Below are 20,473 nucleotides of genomic sequence, written 5' to 3'. Positions count from 1 at the left end.
GGGCTTCTGAGTTCTGACGAGTTCTCTATATACATCATGGGAGTTTCAGGTTCACAAGTACCAAAGCTTTATCGCCTCTGCATCATTTTCAGCCGATAGGTCACATCCCACTCTACTGTGTTATGACTTGACTTAAAGTTACGTCAGCTCATAGTGGGTTTATGTGGGTTTCACTCCTGTCAGTGTATCTATATCTGACCGTGACCACCGCCTCCATTACAAAAAATGTGACAAAAACACAAGCCTACCCGTTAAAAATATAGAATAAATGAACAAATTTCACTTTTAATAGTTTTATTTTCAAATTATGTGCAATGTGAATTTCACAGTTGAACTCAACCACCACTATAACCCGCAACCCAAAACAGACAAACCAGCAAAGTAAAAGTGAGGAAAGAAATGCAATGAAGAACTCAATGAAATAGCACCCATGAGTGATGCATATAGATGTCCAGAAATTAGCAATGTTTTGCAGCCGACGGCCACTAACTCTTGAACACAGAAAGCTGTTTGTTAGCTTGTTGTATTACATGACTGGTGTTTGAAAGTTGATCTGTAATGCTTAGTTTCGGTGAGATGTTACAAAGAAATACTACTGTACTACAGAGGGAGGGAGGGAGGGAACAAAATCTATCACTCGTGCGGGTAATCATTTTTTCTCAACAGAGCAGGATTACTCTACCATAACTAAATAGGTAATTACATAAAGAAAAAAAAAACAGCCACTGGAGACAACAAAAAGAAATCACATCTATTTTTCAAGTTATAAAAGAAAATGAAGATAAGTTTAAAAAACTGTGCAAGTACAGCAAACCTATAGTACAGTATATTACACATAACAAAAACATTTAAATACAGTACTGTATCAGTAGAAATCCTGAGAGTTCTCCGTTCCTGGTTCTCAAATGGCCGTCTGTAGACATGTGGATGAAGCTCAAACCTTCTCTCACCCTTGATGAGGGCTGTTTTGAGGGCATTGTTCAAGCCAGGTCGATTTAAAACCAGCTCAAAGTCAGTCAAAGGTGGATCTTCTCTTGGAGAAGTTATATTATGTTCACAAGTCCTTAATAAATGTGACTCTTCTGGTATTCAATTCCATGTGAATCTCTTAGATGATTGCTATATGGTTACTAAAACATATCTTTTTTTTCTGAATAGAGGGGCACTCTTCGTTAAGATAAAATACAAGGGAAATGTGTAGTGCAAAGATGACACAGGAACCTGCATGAGGAAATTGACGGCACTGAAAATGTCACACGCTGACAGGGAACGCCACTCAGTGGTGGTATTACTCCTTCTATACAAGATTGTCAAAAAAAAAAAAAAAAAAAAGCAGCACCAACAGTTTGTGTCCTCTGAAGGCGGATTCATGGCTGTTAGATGAATTAGCACACAACCCAGGCCACCCTCACTAGTTTATATTGTCTGCTTTTTCAGGAGGGTGCTTCATAAAGTTTGCAGTTAAGGACCGTTGAAGTGGAGAGTGATTCAGTGCAACGCCGAGTTAAGACTTTTCAGATATTCTTCATCAGGAGAAAGTTTTTGATTCTGATGCCCCTTTTTTCTAGCCACAGGCACATTGGCATCTCAAAATGATCTGCACTAAATTACGCATCACTTCAAGCCTACACCCATGCAACAGCCAAACAATCATTATTGGAACTAAGGTGATTTTCACTAGCAGAGACAAGCACACAAAACAATGAATGCACTTTTACTAAAGTAATATATAGCCTAATCACAGTTCCATGAGTTATTGCTACCACAAAATTCTTTTCAATGTCCAGATCAGCTATAACAAGACCTCAAATGCTTTTTTGGCATTGAAGAGGAAGGCTCTTTCAACCTTTTTCAAATGATTATAACCAGATGTCGAAAAACAACCTCAACAGAGCTCAATGCTCAATTGAGCTTTTCACACAGTTGCTTAATCAACACAATGGCCTGAAATGTCCCTTTTCTCCTAATCAAATATCTCTGAAGTTTCTGAGGTAAGCCTGTTAGTTGGTCTGAACTTTCCACTTAGTGTTGCCACAGATTTGACTCCGTCCTTATTTCTCCAATGTGGAGAGTGAGTATTCTTAACATTTCACTTAAGTTGTCTTCGCATGTGACACAAAATGGATGCCAACTCAAAAGAGTGGGAGGTATGAGCCCCCATGCAACTGGAATCTCAAACAAAACTTAAAAATAGCTCGGAAGCCAAACATAGTGTATTGTTTGACACACTGACGCTTGTGAAGGAGGAGAGGGCCATAAAAGTATCACACAAGCTTCAAGCTTCAAAAACACGACGGTAATGTAAATCACAAGCACACTTCAAATTATAACTCATCTAAAAAAAAAAAAAAAGCTGCAGAGACTTGAGCACAGACTAGGAAAAAAAAACACACACACACACACACACAAACCTCAGAGCCAGCAACCTACTAATGAGCTATGGTACTCATCTTACCCGTATGAATATATAGTTTATATAGTTATTTATATATATATACATACATATATATATATATGTATATGTATATATATATACATAGATTTTAACTTTATGCTGACACGTAGCATCCATATCTCCAGAGGGCACTTTTATCTTGTCAATACCCTCATACACATGCTTATCATTTGTAAAAATCCTTACCTATATACGTATCTAAAACAAAAATAGAACAGCATGGCTCAACAACAAGCAAAAAAAAAAAAAAATAGTATAATTGCACTTATGATTCATTGTACGGTTTTCTTAAACAAGCATCAGTGTGGGTAGTTGGTGCTGTCTGGAAAAAAAATACTGCAATCTTTAAAAGCACCCCCGTTTTGATCATGTTAAACCAAAGTTTGAACGACTTAAGACTTAACCAAAAATGGTCCTTGTGGTGCAAACCCAAGGTAACACCAGGCACAAGGCAGGCAGGACCACACTACTCTCCCTCTGCCTCATAGATTGGGTTCACAAAATGAGCTACCTCAAAGCACTTTCTGTAGACATTGTGGGTAAAGTTTGGCCACCACACATTCAAAATGGCGGCCCAAATCCCAGAGGCGGTCGGGTGTCTCATAGATTTTGGTCCATAAATCTGCCTCGTCGTCGTACTGGTAAAGGGAGTTCTTGCGGCTGGTGCGAAACACGTGCTCCTCCACCATGACCTGTGTGGCTCGTACAAACAGGTGTAGCTGGCCTTGCAGCAGCATGGCCTTTATGTACGGGCTCGTGGCTTGGTCGAAGGGCAGATCTCTCTTGCGGCTCCACGAGTTCTTCTCGATATCGTAGACCTCCACAGTGAAGGTGCGCTGGTGATTCCTGCAGATGCCGGCAATGTAATAAATGCAGTTCTTATACAGGGCGGCCAGACCCTGGCTCCGAGGAACACTCATAGGGGCAAGATGACTCCAATAGTCCTTACGGGGATCAAAGCAGAAGAAATATTCACCTGCAAAAAACAAAAAGGAATGTTATTTAGAGCTGAGATCAACTGCTTTCACATATACTTTATAATGTGTGTCATCGAAATGTCTTTTCATGAATGTACTTTCAGATCATTTTGAATTCATGACATTAACACTGACATCTTAAGCAATTTTATAGATGCACATTTTATAAGTTAATTTCAATATGTGTACATTGAAGAAGTTTCTGGTCGGTGTAATTGTTCCTCCTGTCCATACTAGCTGTCAAGAGATCCTTTCTAAAATGCAGTTCCAATGTAAGAGATAGGGAACAAAATACAAAATCCACAGTCTTGAAGTCTTTTTCTTGCAAAATTCCCTTTTTGTGTTTCCCCCGGCAGTGTTTTCTGGTTGAGCTGCTGTGGCATTAAACACAAGAAGGGAGTTATGTATGAAGACTGTAACTTTTATCGACTACTAAAGTCTCATACTAGCCTCAGCTGAAGCGTTGATTTTTTTTTTTTTCCCCAAGGAACGAGGACTGTGGATTGTGTCCCCCATCTCTTACATTGGTGTTAGGAAGAGGTCTCTTCAAAGCCAGTACAGACAGGAGGAACAATAGCAGCAACCAAAAGTGGTTTCAATGGACATATGGACATGTGAGTATTGTATTAAGACAGCCGTAAAAAAATGTACATCTATCCTTTGGGAAGTCTACACTTACCTTGGAGGACATAGATGCGGTCTCTGTACTCCACAGCACTGTGAAACTCCATGGCCACTGGCATGGGACTAACTGCTGTCCAGCAGTTGTCCCTGGCATCATAGCACTCTACTGACTTTAATGCGTTTCGCCCATCACCTTCGTATACTCGGCCTCCCAGTGCATAAAGCTTCCCACAGCAGTGCACAAGTCTGCAGCCAATCCTCGCTCTCAGCAGAGGTGCACGTGGAAGCCATCTGTTGCCTGCGTGTTCGTACTGCCAGAAGTCACTCTCTGCTCGATGGTCAATGGACACCTCACTGTTGCTCGGTCGGTAGCCGCCAGCGATGTAGATGTCATTCTCTGAGGACACCAAAATACCGACCTCTCGGAGATCATTGGGTGGTTTGCAGAGCTTGAACACCTTTCCTGTGGCTGTGTCCAGGCAAGGCACCGTCTGCTTCTTCCCTGAGTGTTTGTGAGCGGCGTCAAAGCAGATGACCATCTCAGAAGCAGTCATTCCCAGGCGCTGTGGGCAACCATTGGTGCCAGTGAGGCGGGTTTTGGCCTCAGCAGGGTCTTTAGACAGGGACAGGGCACCAGCAAAGGGAGCGGGTATCCGACTGAGAAAGGCCTCATCCAGCAAAGGCAGACGGATGCATTGGGAAAAAACCTCGGCAAGGTGGGCCTCACGGCCAGGCAGGTCATGCTCCAGCCAGCGGACTATGCTCTCATAGACATGCTCTTCCTTTTCCACATTGAGGTCATCATTGTTCAAAATGCTGACCAGCTGCTCCTTGGTCATCTGGAGGAACTCTTGCTCCCATGAAACACATAAGAACTACCACAAAGACACAAAAATGTCAGTTTTTAGCAGCCAAACACTAATCACAAACAAAGCGCTGGTCACACACATAAGACCAGAGCAATATATGTATTTGAAAAAAAAAAGTTACAAAAAATGCAGCAGCTGGCATAATCATTAAATCAAAATGCAAATAACTAATCCCATGCTCATGCTCAACTGACCTTCTTGCGAATGTAGTCCTGTGAGCGTTCCCTCAGCTCTTGGTGCCCATAGGCATCAGCGAACATGTAGACCCCAATACAGTTCTGGGGGTCAAGCCTGCTGATCATGAACTGGGCACACTGGTCCTGCAGGGCAGGAATCTGGAAAATGCTGGCTGCTGTGAACAGGGCCTGGACGTTGGACTCAGAGAGTGTAACCCTGGACGTGTAGGCATAGTCTAGGACTAGGTGCATGGATTCAGATTCCACCCCAACAATTCTGACCTCACGCTGGCTGCTCTCTGTAAGGCCACTGGTGAACATGGACCTGGTGGTGATGGTGGAGAAAACACAACCGTGATTAACTAATAATTGATTCTCCGCAACAACTGCATTTTGATTCAAACGTGCTAAAACTTGACAAGGAAGTTTTATCTGAGTTGTATAACCTTTATCAGTTACCTAGTAACCAAGCTGACAATACAACCAGGTAAGGTTTTAACATTTCCACTTAGTGAGTTGTGCAAATACAAACATTTGTACACATCCAACATTTCCTACCTAAAATATGGGCTGATTGCTGCAAGGACATTTCGGTGACATGAGAAAGTCTTGCCATGGTCCACTTCTACGACGATGTCTGTGAGCTGTGCTTCATCATACAAAGCTTTGAGCTGCTGAAGGATGTTACAGGCATGAACAGCATCTACCCCGTTATAGTTGGTGCTTGGAGGTGTCCCATTTTGTACTTGTAACAGCTTCCCTACCTCTGAACAACACAGCACACAGAGAGAGAAAATCACAAGATCAGCACATTAAGTTAGGGTGTACACAACATCGAAAGACTTGATCAGACTCCTATTTCAAAAAGCAAGTGATGCCATAGCGGGTTATAAAATTCTAATTGGTAAACAGTAATTCCTGTTTGCGCTTTGAGACCCTTCATTCAATCACTTTTATATAGTTGTGCAGTCTAATGTAAATACAAAAATAAACATAGTATGATGACAGCACATGTACTGTGTTACACACAACAGAGCACAAGACGAGACAGATGGCAGAGTCATGATGACATAAAGGTGACTACTTAAAATGCTGGCATAACGACTATGAATCTTTAATATATTAAGATAAAAAACAAAATAAATGATATTTGTCTGAAGCGTTTACTGTAAATGAATACTGCAAGCATGTTTTCGATTGAGAAAGGTACAGTATGTGTTATGATTTACAGTAGGTATGGGCCAAGAGTATAAGGGTGTATGCAAAAGTTTGGGCACACCTTGACAAATAATATATTTTGGTGATTTTTTTAATTGAAAAGATGTTAACACAGCCTCGCTAGGATATGGAATATAAGACACAATATTTTCAGCAATCATTAATGCATGGTTACTTTTTCTGTAATACATTTAACAAAAAAAAATTTAAACACTGGCATGTGCAAAAGTTTGGGCACCCTACAGAGTCAGCACTTAGGAACACCCCCTCTGGCAGATATCACGGCTCGCAAAAGCTTTTTGTAGCCAGCTCAACATCTTTCAATGCTTGTATTTGGGATTTTCACCCATTCTCCCTTGCAAAAGGTTTCTAGTTCTGCTATATTCTTGGGCCATCTTGCATGCACAGCTCTTTTAAGATCTACCCATTATGTTTAAGTCAGGGGACTGTGAGGGCCATTCCAAAACCTTCAGCTTGGATCTCTTGAGTTGGTCCATGGTAGATTTCAAGGTGTGTTTAGGATCATCATCCTGTTGTAGAAGCCATCCTCTTTTCAGCTTCAGCTTTGTTACAGACGGTGTGATGTTTGCTTGTAGAACTTGCTGATATTTAGTGTAATCCTTTCTTCCCTCCACCTGTGCAATGTTTCTTGTGCCACAGGCTGCAACACAACCCCAAAGCATGATAGATCCACCCCCATACTAAACAGTTGACAAGGTGGTCTTTTCATGAAATGCTGCTCTTTTTTTCTCCAAACATACCCTTTGCTGATTGTAGCCAAAGAGTTCTATTTTAATTTCATCAGTCCACAGCACTTGTTTCCAAAATGCATCAGGCTTCTCTGTTACATACTTATGACATTGGATTTTATTATGAGGACTCTCTGACTCTTCCATGAAGGTTTTGTTTGTGCAAGCATTGCTGCACGGTGGAACGGTGCACCGCCAATCCTGAGTCTGCTAAATCTTCCTGCAGGTTTTTTGCAGTCAAATGGGGCTTCTGATTTGCCTTTCTAACCAGCATACGAGCAGTTCTCTCTTGAGTTTTTTTGGTCTTCCAGATCTCATCTCAACCTCCACAGTTCTCCCAAACTGCCATCTCCTAATTACATTTCACACTGTGGAAACTGCAAGTTGTCAACACTTTGCTATCTTCTTGTAGCCTTCCCCTGCATTGTGGGCATCAATAACTTTCATTTTCAGAGTCTTACACAGCTGCTTAGAGAAACCCATGGTTGCTGAGTGTTCGCACAAGGTTTGAAGAGTCAGAATATTTGTAAAGCTTTGAAATTGGCACCACCTGACATTTCTTAATGACAACTGCTGACATGCCTCAGACCTAACGGACTGCTTAAAGTCTGAGACTTTGTAAAAAGAATCTGAGACTTGAGAACTCTTTAGATGCCCAAACTTTTGCACATGCCACAATGATGTTTTTATTTTTGATCAGTTTATAACATAAAAGTAACTATGCACTAATATTTGTTGAAAACATTGTGTTTTATGTTCAATATCCCAGAGGCCGTATTTACATCTTTTCAATTAAAAAACCACCACAATATGTTAATTGTCAAAGGGTGCCCAAACTCTTGCATACAACTGTATGTGACCCGGTTATAATAATGACTGTGACAACTGCAAAAACTTATCTCCTTTCATCGTTTTGTTCTACATCTGCTTGTTTCTCACTTTGGGCTAAAGTTGTCATGTTCCCACTTCCCAACACAAGACATACGGATAACATCTGGGCCTATAAAGTCGCGGGTTCAGTGCTGTTCTGCGAAGTAAACATGTTTCTTATCACATGTGTCGTGGTTAAGTTTATACAAGTGGAACTGAAACCTTGTGCCTTCAGTAATGTTTCAATATAGTCGTGTGTCCTCAGCTACTGAGAACAGAAAACTTTTCCAAACAAAATACCTCGTGTTGTGCAACGCTTACTCCCTGACAGGACAAAGACTCGCGATGAGTGAACAGAAAACTACTGTCTCGCCAGGTGGTAGCTAGCCTGCTAACAGCTCACATCAGTGCCCGGCGTCTGCCGTAAACTGTGCAGGCAGCTAACTACGCTGCAAGGCAACTTCAAGAGTATTTAACAACGAATAGCCCGATTGTGATCTGCCAAAATGTTTGTTTATTTCGAGGAACAGCAGTGCTCGCGGCTAAATTAGCTGGCTGACATGCAAGCTTAACTTTTAGCAGGCAGCTAGTCACCAAGCTAATGTTAGCAAGCTTTCTTTGACACAACATTGCGAGATATAAAAGAGCGATAAAGACCTCAGATGTTTTTAGTCCTGTCGTCCCTGCCTTAGAGAAACATAACAGTATTTCACACGACGTCTAGTGCGTCAGTACCGAAAACAGTAGCTGTAACTACAACTTCTCTAATCTTTGTCCCTTGTCATAAACAAGTGTTTACACAATCAGCTGTGTGGGTAGCGAGCTAACCGGCCGAAAGTTAGCCACACAGCTAACGTTAGCTGCTTAGCCGGAGCTAACAGAGCCAACACTTTTGAGGAGTCAATAAGAGCTTGACCCCTTTTACCGAGAATGCAACATGTCACGACTCTTTCCACTAGTCTGTACTACTATAATCCACGAACATACAAACACACACATTATAACTTTAAAAGGCGTTATTTAAGTCTGATTAGTACACAAAACAATGCAGATTTTCGCTAACCTCCACTGGCAGCCATTCTCTCCAGTCTGTCTCGGGGCAGACCGAGAAAACGTCAGTGAGCGCACAGCGGAGCCCCGGAAACAAGGAACAGCCAATCATCACAGGAGCACGGATCTAACAGCCAATCACAATCCTGTTTATCTGAACTCGGAATAAAAGTTGATCGCTGTATGAACGAATTGTACACAGTAACAGAATTACAGATGACACTCAATATAATCAAACCCCCCTTCTCCCAAAAAAGCCAAAAATCAATCCAGCCCATCTAAACGAGCGGACACAGAGTAGCCAAAAGCGTAGAGGAAGCACTCTGAGTGCAACAGTGACCTGAATGTTTGGTATCATAAATATGACACTGGAAGCAGCAACATAATTCCCCTTGCTCTTTGCAGAGGAATACATGCTCTTTCTGTCTTCCAATCACACACAGAACTGCATTAAATATTAAATAGATTGCATTAAATAGCATTTGGTTTCTAGGGTTGAAATTAAAGCCATTTTCACTTCATATGAAATTAATACATTTCATATCAAGGTAAAAACTATTGTTTGTTGTGACAATGTATTAAAAATGGAAAGATATTCTTTAAAATGAGTTGCACTGTGATTTCACCAATGTCGTTTGTAGATCTTGAAATCAACTGAGGTGATTTTAGCCTATAAACAGGGATTCTGATAAACATCCCTTTTTTGCATAGTGAATGTACAAAAGAGCACTCAAAGTCTTATAAAAGAAAGTTTCAGATCAGTAGACATTTCAAATTCTTGGTCAATCGATACTGCTTTATAGTGGAATACAGTAAAGACCATAATCAAGAAGTTGTGAATTGTGGCACCACTAACATGGCCAGTAATCTAGGCCCACATTTCCTCTGAAAGTTAAAAGCCGATGCAGATTTGTAGAGACATATTTTAAGACAGGTTTGCGTCGGTAAATGTAGGTGATGAAGTTTAAGTTTTAAAAGCCAATGTCAATCTTAGATAACTCAGTTATAAGTTGTTTCTTTTAGTAAAGGATATGGTCATGTGAATCCCACCTAAAACTTAAAGTAACCCTCCAAGTACTTTTATATACTTGGTATTAGGTTCACCAATTTTTTAACTGAACAAAATGTCAAAATGAAAACTTTACATATGGCAAGTTATTTATAGTTTTGAGCTTAACTACAGAACAGAAAGCTGACAGTGGTGCAGGAAATTCTTTTCCTGCAGCTGCATAACTGTACAATACTAATATACTAATACTAATATACTAATACTCAGGATTTACCATCTTGGAAAATGCAACAGTATGGATGTAAGCCAGAGGAACTTGCACAACACAGACATGCTTGCAAAAAGACGTTTGAAAAAGGTTGTGTAAAAGCATATTTATTTTAATCAGCCACAAAATGTGAAAAATACCTCTACTAAAGTGGCACATTGGTGAGTCTATGTTGATGTTTGAAATTACAAGCATTGCTATTACTTGTCATCATTTGGAGGTGTGAAATTAGACAGCTTTTCGCCATTTAATAGGAAAAGGCTGTTGCCATGTGTCCTAATTGGTTGCATTTTGTGATTTTGAAGAGGAGGAGGTACTTGAGGGAAAAAAGTATTATTTTGTAACCATTCGAAACACGTGTACTGTAGCTGTTAAAATCTCTATCTCCTGATTTTGCCTGTTTGTTATGAGTCAAAGCTGCGGATCTCTTTTGAGTTGAAAGATTTCAAATTCTTTTTGCATGAAGTGACGTAGACTGCAGTAAATCTGTTTTCCTTGTAGATGTCTGTAAAGTATTCCAACACAAAATGTGTAAGTATCTATGTACAAGAATGTTTGAAATATTTTAAAAGTCAGAGAATATGTATTACCTTCATGTACAGTTATGTCACCACTTTATTTTGCAATTGTGTGTCAGGATTATACCTGGAACCTACTTTACTGGAAGATAAGTTAAATAACTCTTTTGTTCTACTTTTTCTTTGGCTTATATGCTGCTTCATGACCTTGCTCAGGTATTACCAACCACAACTGTTAGCGTAGTGTGTTTGCGTGGCATAACTGGCAAGAGCACATTATCACCACTAGAGTTCATTACCCGCTACGGATCAATGAATTAAAAATTTCACATAAAATGAAGTGGGTTGCTGTGTTCCAAGGACAGATTTAAAAGACTGCATTTTTCTCATTTTTCCACATTAAGAACATCTTCAGAAGAGCGTAGCCTTGTTTATACTTTGCTTGTTAAATCTGCGTATTAAGATGAAACTGGAAAAAATTTAAATGTGATTAAATAGTTTTTTATTGCATACCTCAAAGGCAGTACAAACCAGAACTTTAAATACATTTTTAACTTTGGCACTCTTTCTCCAACATGTTTTCATATTTTTGTTCAATATATCAAACATTGCTTATCACACCTCTCCCTAACCACATTGCAGCTCATGAATTTTAGATCACAAAAGATTATGTTGGCTTGAAAGGCCGGGTATATTAGGCTGTATTTCACATTTCAAGTTGAATAAATTGAGTTTACGTGGGGTTTTTTCACACTGGCATCCTAACCCTTACCTTTGAGAAGCAGATGAATTTTTGAATAGATGAACAGGGGCAGCTGTTACAGAAAATGCCTTCTGGCCATACCAAGCAAATTAGTATTTTTTTATGACCTTTTTTAATTATTAATTTTACATTCATTCATGTGTACAATTTATTGTGTGTTTGTCAGAATTGGCTGTTACACTTGTGTTACAGGTTGCATTTATAGGCTTATTTAATACAATTATTATTAAAATGGTAATGATAATCTTCACTGGATGTCTGAAAATAATGACTATGTTGCCCTGCTCTTAGAATCTCTACTGAAACTAGTTTAATCCAACCAGAAAAACTCCAGGATTTCTGTTTACATGTCATTCTCTAGTCTAATGGAACTGTACTGCATGACCCCCTGTCATATGTGCCACAACAGTTTTTTTAATTAGATAAATGAGGCTTGATGACGGCAAAAATCGAACAATACTGACAGTCATTTCCCCTCACTGACAATCATTACACCCCACAAAAACTACATTTAGTTAATGTTATGTCAAAGGCATGTTCAAATACTCTGAGACCACTCAGGAGTTCACAGACATATCAAGAGAAGAAATCATAAAATCATGTTGTAAGTCTGTCTCACACTGTATATTATCATTTGTGATCAACAGGTCAAAAATATACAGTAACATTTCACACTTCAGTATGTTTTAACAGAAACTAACAAGCGACAAATAAGTTATTAAATTTCTCAATCTAAAGGGAATTTTTAAGATTAAATATTAATCATTGCCACAGGAAACATGCATTTTTCATCTACCAAATAAGTCAAACTTGAATATTTCATTCAAATTCTCCATTATTATGTTGATAGCATATTTCAGGCTGTTCACACAACCTGTCAACAATAATGAAGCAATGCCCTTTGTGGCAATGGTGGTTGATAATTCATTGTAATTCGAGCTCTCTATCAGAGGTGAATAGGGAGTTGGCTGCTGTGGGTCTTTTGACATTCACAACACGAGGCAACACCTGCAACCTCATGCTGTCAAGAGAAATAGACTAATTGTTGTTTATTGAATACTGTGATTGCCATGTAATTCCCACGTATTAACGTGCTGTCATTTAATTTCTATTGCTTTTAATTAGAATTAATTTATTAATGAATCTAAGAATCAATCAATAACTTTATTTGCCCAGTAGGGCAATTGATTATGCAGATGTGGGATGCATACATTTAGCACATATAAAACACAGGGCACATAAATACAACAGTAAGACCAAAAAATATGAATACACAGTAAAAATACTCAGTCAATTAAAAATATAAAAAAACAGAAAGTTAAAACATTATGCAAATAACTAATTTTTCCTCCAAGAGTTTAGAGGAGAGATGGCAGAGGGTATAAAGGAGTGTTTGTATCTGTTGGTTTTTAGCTAGTGGAAGTCTGAGGAGGGTACCAGATGGCAGAAACTGATAGGGATGTGCAGAGAGCCCAGTATTTGTATTTGTATTTGAATAAAAGTTGAAATAGGCGTAACAATCCTGTTTTTGTTTTCATCACACTTCTAATTTTAGGATATTAATGTGTTAAAATAAGTGTTCTTCACTAAACTATTGTAGCAAAGAAGGGTTCCCACACCAGGTCTCAAACCCTGATCTCCCAGACCACAGACAACTGTGCTGACCCCTCAGCCAAAGCTCAGCTCCACCAGACACACTGACCTGTAGCTATTTATACATCCATGACACAGAGACAGACAGTAGAGCAGAGGAGAGAGACGGAGACAGCGATGTAACCTCGCTATGCTACAAGTCCCGACCTGGGCACTGTTATTTGACATGTTTTTTTCTTCTTGAAAGCAAAATTTTAAAATAATTATATGAAGTAAATATTCATAAAAAAACCACTATTTGTGCTTTTCTAAATACCGGATTCAGATTCGGCTCCACCCCTAGAAAGTGAAACTGTTGATGTAAAGGATGGGAACAATCAGACAGGATGGATTCTTCTTTCTTACATTACTGTTTGTTGTAAAGATCCTTCAGATTTTCCTGTGCAGTGCCGGTTGCAGACATTAACCACCTTATTGAGAACATCTTTGTTTTTTACCTTGAGAGATAGATACCAGCAGAAAAAGGAGAGTGTGAGCACAGACTAAATAAAAGATCGATAAAACAGTGTCATCAGGGTCCTGTCAACCTGGAACTTAGAGGCATTGTAAAGAATATTTACATAAGCCTGTCTGATGATGTTATTGTTAAGCACCACACATTGTCTATTCAATTTTCAAAAAATTGACTTGCTACTGATAATGTGACATTTGTGTTGCTCATTCACATATGTAAGATTGATTAAAGCAATTATTTCATAATTAATTATGTCTTTGTTAAGCTTGTTAGGAAGCAGCACCTGAAAAATATAACTGATTTATTTTCTTTACCTACTTGTCAACTTACAGTTTCCACTACTTTCAGCAATTACAGACACTTCAACTCCATTCAATGCATACACTTCAGCTGACACTTAAAATCCTTTCACGTCTTCACATTCCAATCTGAAAAACTTCCTCAGCTTGTGAAAGTCACACGTCCAATGTTTATACACTGTTTACCTCAATGGCTTTCAGTGCTTATACTCCAGGCAGCATCTTTCAGATTTGGAATTTATTTCTTTCAAGACGTCTACTTCAACTGACAGCTCAATTTATCATTTACATACCATTTCAGCTCCTTTCAGTGCTTTAATTTCAACTTCACTCAGCACCTACACATAAATTGACACTTCAACTTCATTCACCAGTAATTGTGTTCCAACTGCCACCTCAACTCCATATCAGCTTTTTTTTAATGTTCCGACTGCAAATTTTCAGCAGTAAACACATGTAAACATTTTGTATAAATGCCATTTATGATTATAAATATCTTATATTAGTAGTTATGGCACATTAGAATACTGCTGGCAGCACCAAAGCAACTATAATCATTATAAGCATCGTCCATAAGAATCTTATGACTTTGATGATGTTGTTGATGTTAGCTTTATTCATGTTTTAGATGTGTTTTCTATAAAGATATTTCAATACATATAATTTGACAAAAAGTGTACATGCATGTAGTCAAAGCCGACACTAGGAGCTGACATTAGGCCTACATTTATATCTGGATTATTTTTAGCAGTATTTGGTGTTCGCAGAAGGAGACTGTTATAAACCTAAAGGTAGTGCCTTCACTGCAGTGCCATTATCAGTGCTGTGCAGGCTGGAAATGCACTCTAACACTGTAAAATGACAGAAAGGGAGACAAATAAAAGTACAACTGCAATCTAAGCAATCGATTTCACATTTTTTTCCCAATTTCTTCCCATTCAGCCACAGTGCGGCCTGTGAAATTGGGCCTAGCTACTGTTGAATGAGAGAAAAAGGCTTCCTGGGGTCGCTGTTATTTGATGATAGCTCTGGTTTCTGTTTACCCCTCCACAGATGTCCCTTTTTGATACATTGAAACTGATCACCTGATATTTGCACTTTCTACTTTCTCCCTATCTCGCACAGAATTTTCTGGTCACAGCACTGTGAATGAGAGATTTATTATTATAGTGTGCAATCACAATATATTGTTTCAGTCTGAAAAACTGCAAGAAGGGCTGCAACCAATGAAATTAGAAGAGGTATCTTCAGAGAATATATAGGAATAGATGGGATCATCTTTTGCTGCTTATGCTCAGATCCAGAAACATAACTGCTGTTCTGTTTTTCTTAGAACCCAATGATGAAATCCTTCATCATTGGGTTCAAAAATGTGTATATTCATGTTTTATCTGTAATATATCTTAGCAATTAATTGTATTTGTGTGCGTTTGTGTTCTTTATATATACGCAATGAAGGGGTTTACATTTGTAATACGTGCTCTCATCTTCACTGCAAGGCCCCTCTTCAGTTGTGAGACTGCCTTTTGCAATCTCTTGGGAAGATGAGAGAAAAACAGTGCGGGGGGTTAAATGGTGGAGTCCCAGGTTGGTAACGATTGAATTGCAGAACAGAAGAAGAAGAGGAGACAAGATGGAATGCATGAGGAAGAGGAGGCAGGGGGTGTAATTGTAGTTTAAATGTGTGTTTTTGTCAGAGATAGAGGTAATGGGTTATTATATGCCTCCGGAGGCCTGTGGAAGAATGCCTGCAGATGTTGTAAAGAGCCCCATCCCGTCACTCAGGAGGAGACAAATAGGAGCACTATGGGAGGCTGCTGTAAATACAGACCTGGAGGTCTTTCTCAATGTTTAAAAAATCCCTCTCTCACTCTTATCCCCTGATTTTCTTTCTCAGTAACCCCACGTGAGGAGCTGATGAACAGATGGTCTGAGTCTCCCCAAAAGCACCTTAATTTCCAATCCCACCATAACGGCTCAAAGTGCTGACAAAGTTGTTTGCTAATGGTTGTTGTTTAGCTGTGACACTCTGGGTTTGGGAGTTTTTCTGGTTTTGTTGTGGCCTTTTAAAAACTAATCCTTTTTTTAAAGGAATAGTTAGACAGTTTGGGAAATACACTCTTTTGGAGCCAGCAGCCGCTTAGCTTAGAACAAAGACTGGAAACAGGAGGAAACAGCAAGCCTTGTTATGTCCAGAGGTAACATTTCCAGCACATGTAAAGATGTCTAATTAACAGACTATATTTCTTTTGTTTAATTCATACAAAAATCTACAATTTGTTGTTTTACAGGGGGTTTTGTGCCAGACTATTTCTTGGCCAGGATAAGTGAATTCCTGGAGTCACTGCTGGATGCCTGGCCACTGGTCCTAGCCAAAAAAGAGTCATAGCATTTAAACCCGATGTAGTTTTTACATGTCAGATTTTGTAAGGATTAAACAAACAAGTTATAACATGTTCATTGATGAGTTTTGGAGGTGCTGGGAGGTGGATTTTATTACTTTTGCACAGAGCAAGACAAGCTGTTTCCACCTGTTTCAGTCTTGCTAAGCTACGCAAATGAGATGAATGGTATGAGATGAAATTTACAATTTGATACTCCTGGATAGACATTACCAAAAATTCCTCAAGACTGAGTTTATTTGAGGGAAGATAAGATTGCATGAATATCACTCTGTTGGAAACTGCCTGAATACTAACTAGTTGCAATCACGGCGGGTGGTCCTATCCTGTGGTGATATCAACCATTCATGCTGTCATAGCTATGAGATGGACTCCCGGTTTAGCGGAGATGAGCCCAAAAAGGAAATGTCCTCTTTTCTTGTGTTGAAACTGAGCCGATAACACTGGATCAAAGCTCATGTGTTTTTGATCTGCCTGCCAAAGACCACAGTGACTAGTAGGAAGCCGAGGTTCACACTCGCTGCAACTTTGGGGACAATTTCAGTAGGCTGCTGGGTGACCGTGCATCGTGTGCCCTTCAAGTTGTAAAAGCAAACAAATAAGGCTGTGGTGCCTCCTGCTGTGAGGTCGACTCATTTGTTCCACTTGTCCAGCTGATGGATTTGGTTTTATAAAATTTGGCTTTTTTTAGCCTCCCGCTAATTAGTTAAGGGAGGAAAAAAACATGCACTCCACACATTTTGTCCAATTTGACTAGCCTCTTTTTTTCTCCTTCTAAATCGTCCTCCAGGGGTCTTCTTCACAGACCTGTGCGTCCACAGCAGGGTTGAGCTCTCTCTGTGTCAGGGTGAGCCAGAGTGGCCAGGAGGCTCAAGACACCCAGCAGGGAGGTCTGCAACTCTAATAGCAGAATCGGATTATAGGACTCCCCTGGTGTGTGCTGCCATGCGCCCGTGTGCGAATGCTCTGCCTGTCATCAATATTGAGGCGGTAGCGCGGGGAGATCTATCAGCAAATCCGATTGCACGCAGAGAATTCTGAGGTCCCGGCAGAAAGGGCTGGGATGGGCTTTTTTCTCCCTCTCTCCCACTTTCCTTTTACATTATTTCAGGCCCCAGGAGAGTATTCTCCATCATGTCAATGTAATGTAGCACACAGAGGCAATCATGCAGCCTCTCTGGCCTCAGGGCTGCCTGCTCGGAGGAGAAAATGCAACTTTAGCACTTAATCATCTCACCCAAAGCTGCCACACCAGTCTATGGGAAGGTTTTCCACACAATATGAAACCAGATCCCTCATGGTGGGCATGCTCTTGTGTCTCTCCCTAGGTTGGGGGCTTTTTCTCCTCCATTTCCCTCTTCCCATTCGGAAATCAGCGAATATGCAGCCCCAGAACTGTGCTTATGTGTCAATTCAGCCCATGCAGAAAAAGACCTCAGTTGGATGTGATGTTACCTGCCGACACCTGCTGAAACATTTGGATTCATGAATCCCATCTCCTCACTGAGGAGTGCACAGCAATCAGAGTCATTCTAGTGTGATCAATGCCGCACTGCTGAGGAAGACCATACATGCCGAAGAGGAGTGATGTGGAGATTTGTTGATATTGGCTTACATGCATACCAGACATTACTGTTTCATGTTTCAAGGCCGCAGAGTTCACATTTGATAGGAAAGAGATACAATACAGCCCTAATGTGTTTGTCTAAGGAAAAAAAGTGTGTGAGGAAAGCAAGAGACAGAAAAAAGCAGTATACTGTGTGTGTGTGTGTGTGTGTGTGTGTGCATAGAAATGAGTGGGAGGTGTGTGTATTATCAGGTGATTGATCGGCTGCACGTATGGCTCCAAGGGAAGACATAGGGAGAGGTCAAACAAGACTGTTCCAAATAGACCTGTCGGAATCAGCCTCGGGGAGGCCTAACTGGTTAGACAAGGGCGATACTTTTTTACTACAAGTGCCCTTGCTTTACTGTGCGTGGACCGGACAAGCCCATGTATTATTCACTGGTCTCACTGGGTGATAAATGGGAGACCCTTATTCCAGAAGCAATACAATATTCACCAGTGCTTATCTCTTTTAATCCCATGACCGCAGGCCAAGTCACTGAATTAGTGGGCAAGGCATAACAGTGCTGCTTAAACTGCAGGGGCAAGGTTGTTTAACCAGGAGATTTATCCAAAAGCTATTTGATAAATAAGTGTGTGGATGTAAGCTGACAGTGTTTTTAGGACATATTTAAAAGGAAACATGTAGGATTTATGCTAAATATGAATTGTAGCCAGGACTGTATACTATATATTTCCTGAAAACAGTTTTTTGAAAACTGTGCCTTCATTTTATTCCCCCTCCCAGCTGCATTTGATGTACAATATGGTTGGTGTATGGTTGTATTTTTAAACTGCGCCATCACAACAAATGTCACGGCAATATGTTAATGAATAAGTCATGCATAAGTCACGGTTCTCTCAGTGATTTGTTTTTAAATAAGATTTCTTTTATTCGGGTCTATAAAAAGCTAAACTCCACACTGTCAAGTGTGTGTCACTGAGCTGACTTACTGCCTGTGTTGCATCCGTGCATATGTGTCTGTGTAAACATGCATGTGTCATGCATTATACAATGAACACTACCCCATATTTGTACAGCTTTGTATGATTCCTAGCATGTGTTGTTGTATGCTTTTTTTCTCCATACACTTTATTGATGTGATTGTCTTTATGTTTTGACCAGTGGTGGAAGAGGCACTTATATATTTTACTTAAAGAATAAGACTGACAGTATTCTATGTTTTTCCTGATGTCAGCAAATTCCATGAAAACACCTAAACCAATAATGCATTAGTCTGTCTCTCTCAATACTCTCTTACTTCTTTATCCTGGCTGTAGCTGTCAGCCCTATGTCCATAACAGCTTTCAAGTTTCATTTCTAAAATTTTAAATAATTTCCTAAAAAAAGCTGTGCACTGTAGTTTTTAGCAAACATCACTTAAACAGGAGTAAAAAGGGTATTTGTTGTGAACTATTCGCAGCCATGGATTTGGTGCTCTAGTTAGCATTTACTGCAGCAAGATGGTGTGTGTGGGATTAATTCAAAATAAACTACAGTGCAAATGTTCATCATAATGAAAAAAACATCTCACCCAGTGCAACAGTGTGGCTCATGGATGTAATTTAAAATAGTTTTTGGACTATAATATGGCACAGAGGAATAAGCTCTATCAGGCTTTGCCTACACAGGCAATACTTGTTAGTGGATAAAGTCATTTTTGGTTAATGAGATATGTTGACAATAAGAAAAATATCTTCAGATTTATCCTTTAAAGAGAAATAGCAACACTACAATGTAAAAATACTGCATTCTGTGTCAGCAAAATGTATGTAAAAGTATCAAAAATTAAACTAATCATTATGCAGAGAAATGGCCTGTTTGAGTGTTAAATTATTATACATTGTTTTATTATTGGATTATTTATTTATTATTACTGATGCAGTAATATGTAAGGGGCTTTTTAATGTTGTACCTGGTCATGCTGGAGATTTAATGTTGGAATCTTAACTACTTCATGAGATCATCACTAAAATGAGAATAGCTGGTCCACTTTAAAGGTCAGTCCACCTTAAGTGAGCCTGGTCAGGTTAGGCTAACCCATTGTTACTAACTTCAGGGCTAACTTCCTTCACTTTAATCAGCAGGTGGCAAGCAAGGCATGGGAACTTGGCTTGGGTCTTGAGGAGTTGTGGCATTTATTCACTGACAAATATCCTAAACTGTACACACACTGCACTGCTACGTTCACAGCTATACTGCTAACCTCATATTCTCTGCTCTGGTCACCAGTCGAGTTATTTTTTTTCCCACCTGCATTCTGCAAAGACCTGCCCCTACTCTGCCTCTGACTGGATATGACCCTAATATTCTTACCCTAACCCTAACCATCTCACTCCTCATGCCTAAACGTAACCAACGAAGGCAACAAGCACTAGCCAATCAGAGGCAGAGTAGGACAGGTCTTCGCAGAATGCAGGTGGGGAAAAAAATAAGACATTCAGTACACACTGCTAAAAGAATGTGGCCATATGCAGTACAGACCACCTCCAAATGTGATCTAAGCGCACAG

General features: G+C 39.7%; 1 protein-coding gene across 1 annotated transcript; it reads right to left on the bottom strand.

The window, feature by feature from the left end:
- Positions 1-277: 277 nt before the first annotated feature.
- kbtbd8 (kelch repeat and BTB (POZ) domain containing 8) lies at positions 278-9,089 on the bottom strand. The gene is made up of 5 exons (XM_067588052.1): positions 9,002-9,089; positions 5,660-5,867; positions 5,120-5,426; positions 4,112-4,931; positions 278-3,431 (listed from the first exon to the last, which is right to left on the bottom strand). The coding sequence occupies exons 1-5, from the start codon at positions 9,015-9,017 to the stop codon at positions 2,968-2,970; spliced, it is 1,815 nt and encodes a 604-aa protein (XP_067444153.1). The 5' UTR covers positions 9,018-9,089; the 3' UTR covers positions 278-2,967.
- Between the last annotated feature and the right edge of the window lie 11,384 nt (positions 9,090-20,473).

This window comes from Thunnus thynnus, chromosome 4, assembly GCF_963924715.1.
Source record: "Thunnus thynnus chromosome 4, fThuThy2.1, whole genome shotgun sequence".
Taxonomy (NCBI): Eukaryota; Metazoa; Chordata; class Actinopteri; order Scombriformes; family Scombridae; genus Thunnus; species Thunnus thynnus.
Note: the sequence above shows the minus strand (reverse complement) of the source record. Positions and strands in the feature narration are given on the sequence as shown.